We start from the raw sequence: 2145 nt of genomic DNA on the forward strand, positions 1-2145 counted from the left end.
TGCAGAAAACCGAATGGACGGACAGCAAACTGACGGGGAGGAAACTTATAGTCCCCCGGTTTCACCGATAGGGGACTAATATCTCATGTAAATTGGTGCAAATCCATAGACGGCTTACCTAATCATTTATTCTCACACTGGAATGAGCCAATTGCGTTTCTCTTTTAGCGTCAGACAGCGATTTACAGCGCTTACAGTAAGTGCTATTCCATGAATGAACCCACGTAGCTATCAAACTGATGAATTCCAACATGGTTACAATGACATGATACCACATATGTCCCGTTATAGTTACAGCTGACTAACTGTTTTAAATTATTAATCACACTATAAATATCCATAGAAATGTAGCTTCGTTGTCTTGTCAGCCAAACATATCGAAAATGGTACAGAAGGTAGAATATATAAGAACACGAGTTTAGGAGAACCCTAATCCTGGATAATGAATTAAGTCAGATCGAAAAACAAAACGTAAATTGAGGGGAAACGAAATTTTAAACCCGAGTTTAGGCGTGCATAAATCCTGGAACACGAGTTAAAGCGGATCAAAATCTTTAACACGAGATAAAACTCACATTTACGAAGAAAATGAATTGTTTTACTACACCTACACGACATCCTTTTTTCGATACACATAAACACTAATCAACCCAGCAAATAGCAGGAAAAAGTGTATAGATATATCATTTGATAATGTTTCTTATTCAATTTAAAAGTTAGTCATGGGAAATGAAAGTAAATATGTTCATCAAATATTCCAACAAATGATTTTTTTGACGAGCCATATATGAAACGTTATTTTAGTTACCGTTTGTGTGGAGGTGTGAGGTCATAATTAAGGAATCTAAAATCTTTCATGAATACTGCTTGAATTTTCATAATACTTTCCTCATTGACTTCTTCATACGCATGCCGGACAAACATCGCCCTTTGTTGTGTTTTCTCCTCCTTAGTCATCGGTCGAGATTCAATACCACGAAGAATTATAGAAGTAATTTTGTCAGCTTTGTATTCACGTAAGTTTTCAACTGTCTGTTTTGGATACAGCACGTCTTTGTTAACATACCCCTGGATCTGAAGAGTTGTCCAGACTTTTTCCATGTGGAGGACTCGGGACGGACAATCTTCTCGGTAGGTGGCGTAGTCTGACAAATGCGCGGCAATCAATGAATGAATGGTATGCTTAATTCCCTTAGGACTGATAGCTTCCTGTATTGCCGTTTGTTTTGTGGCCGTTAAGTTAACCTTACGTAGAAGATAAAGTGTATCTCTATTTAAAGTTTCCTGTCGACTCAACATGTCGTATTTTATTCTACACACATCACACAGGTCAGAAACCGGAACTATGTGTTCGTCCAATTCACCACCTGATAAAGCTGTTTTCATGACGTCATCGAGAAACTGATTAAAAGTTACGTTGTAACCACATGTATTCCCATCTTTTATGTAGGGACCTGCATCAACGGCTTTCTTTAGCAACCTCCCAAGTTTCCCGAGAAGGAAGTACTTGTCGATAAAGGCCGAGTACAATCGAGTGTAGGGGTCTCTTCCGACCATCACTTTCGTATCAAACTTTGAGACATCTTGAATGAAAACTTCATTATGACCATGGATAGCGTTTCTGTTGATATTGAACACACTATTTGAATCATTAGTTGATTCAATGGCCATTATAATTGCTCCCCAAAACGAACTTCCTGTTTTTGGTACTTTACAACATGAAATGTTTGTTGATTTTGAACGAAAAAAGACTGGTCGTCTTCCATGTATACTGGGGAAAGAGGTGTTATCTGCACAGACTTCTGATAAATGTTTTAGGCGATGGGTCAGTTCCTCTTCAGTAATGTCATCCGAGGATGATGATAGATTCGTGTCAATTGATATGCCAGCTGATCCAATCTTGAGGAACTGTAGTTGTACGACATCTTCGGAGTCGGTCGACTTAATTTCGTGGGTTTCTGCAATTAACAATTTTTTTTGTCGATGGTAGAACAAGGATTTGAATCATCCAACAAATTTTAACCGTACTCATGTTGTTTCCAGAGCATAATGTTACCTTATTGTAACTCTTGCAACACATTGCTTCCGGTTATGTTGGAATATAGGAAAGCGGTACAATTTAGAGCAGCTATTGGTCACAACCAA

General features: G+C 38.2%; 1 protein-coding gene across 1 annotated transcript; it reads right to left on the bottom strand.

Moving 5' to 3' along the window:
* Positions 1–804: 804 nt before the first annotated feature.
* Positions 805–1671, bottom strand: LOC117340445. Its single transcript, XM_033902205.1, has one exon. The coding sequence runs from the start codon at positions 1669–1671 to the stop codon at positions 805–807; it is 867 nt and encodes a 288-aa protein (XP_033758096.1).
* Positions 1672–2145: the final 474 nt, after the last annotated feature.

This window comes from Pecten maximus, chromosome 13, assembly GCF_902652985.1.
Source record: "Pecten maximus chromosome 13, xPecMax1.1, whole genome shotgun sequence".
Lineage (NCBI taxonomy): Eukaryota > Metazoa > Mollusca > Bivalvia > Pectinida > Pectinidae > Pecten > Pecten maximus.

Bases quoted from the DNA above. Each gene is read 5' to 3' on its own strand.
- LOC117340445 (XM_033902205.1), bottom strand. From the start codon at position 1,671: ATGGCCATTGAATCAACTAATGATTCAAATAGTGTGTTCAATATCAAC.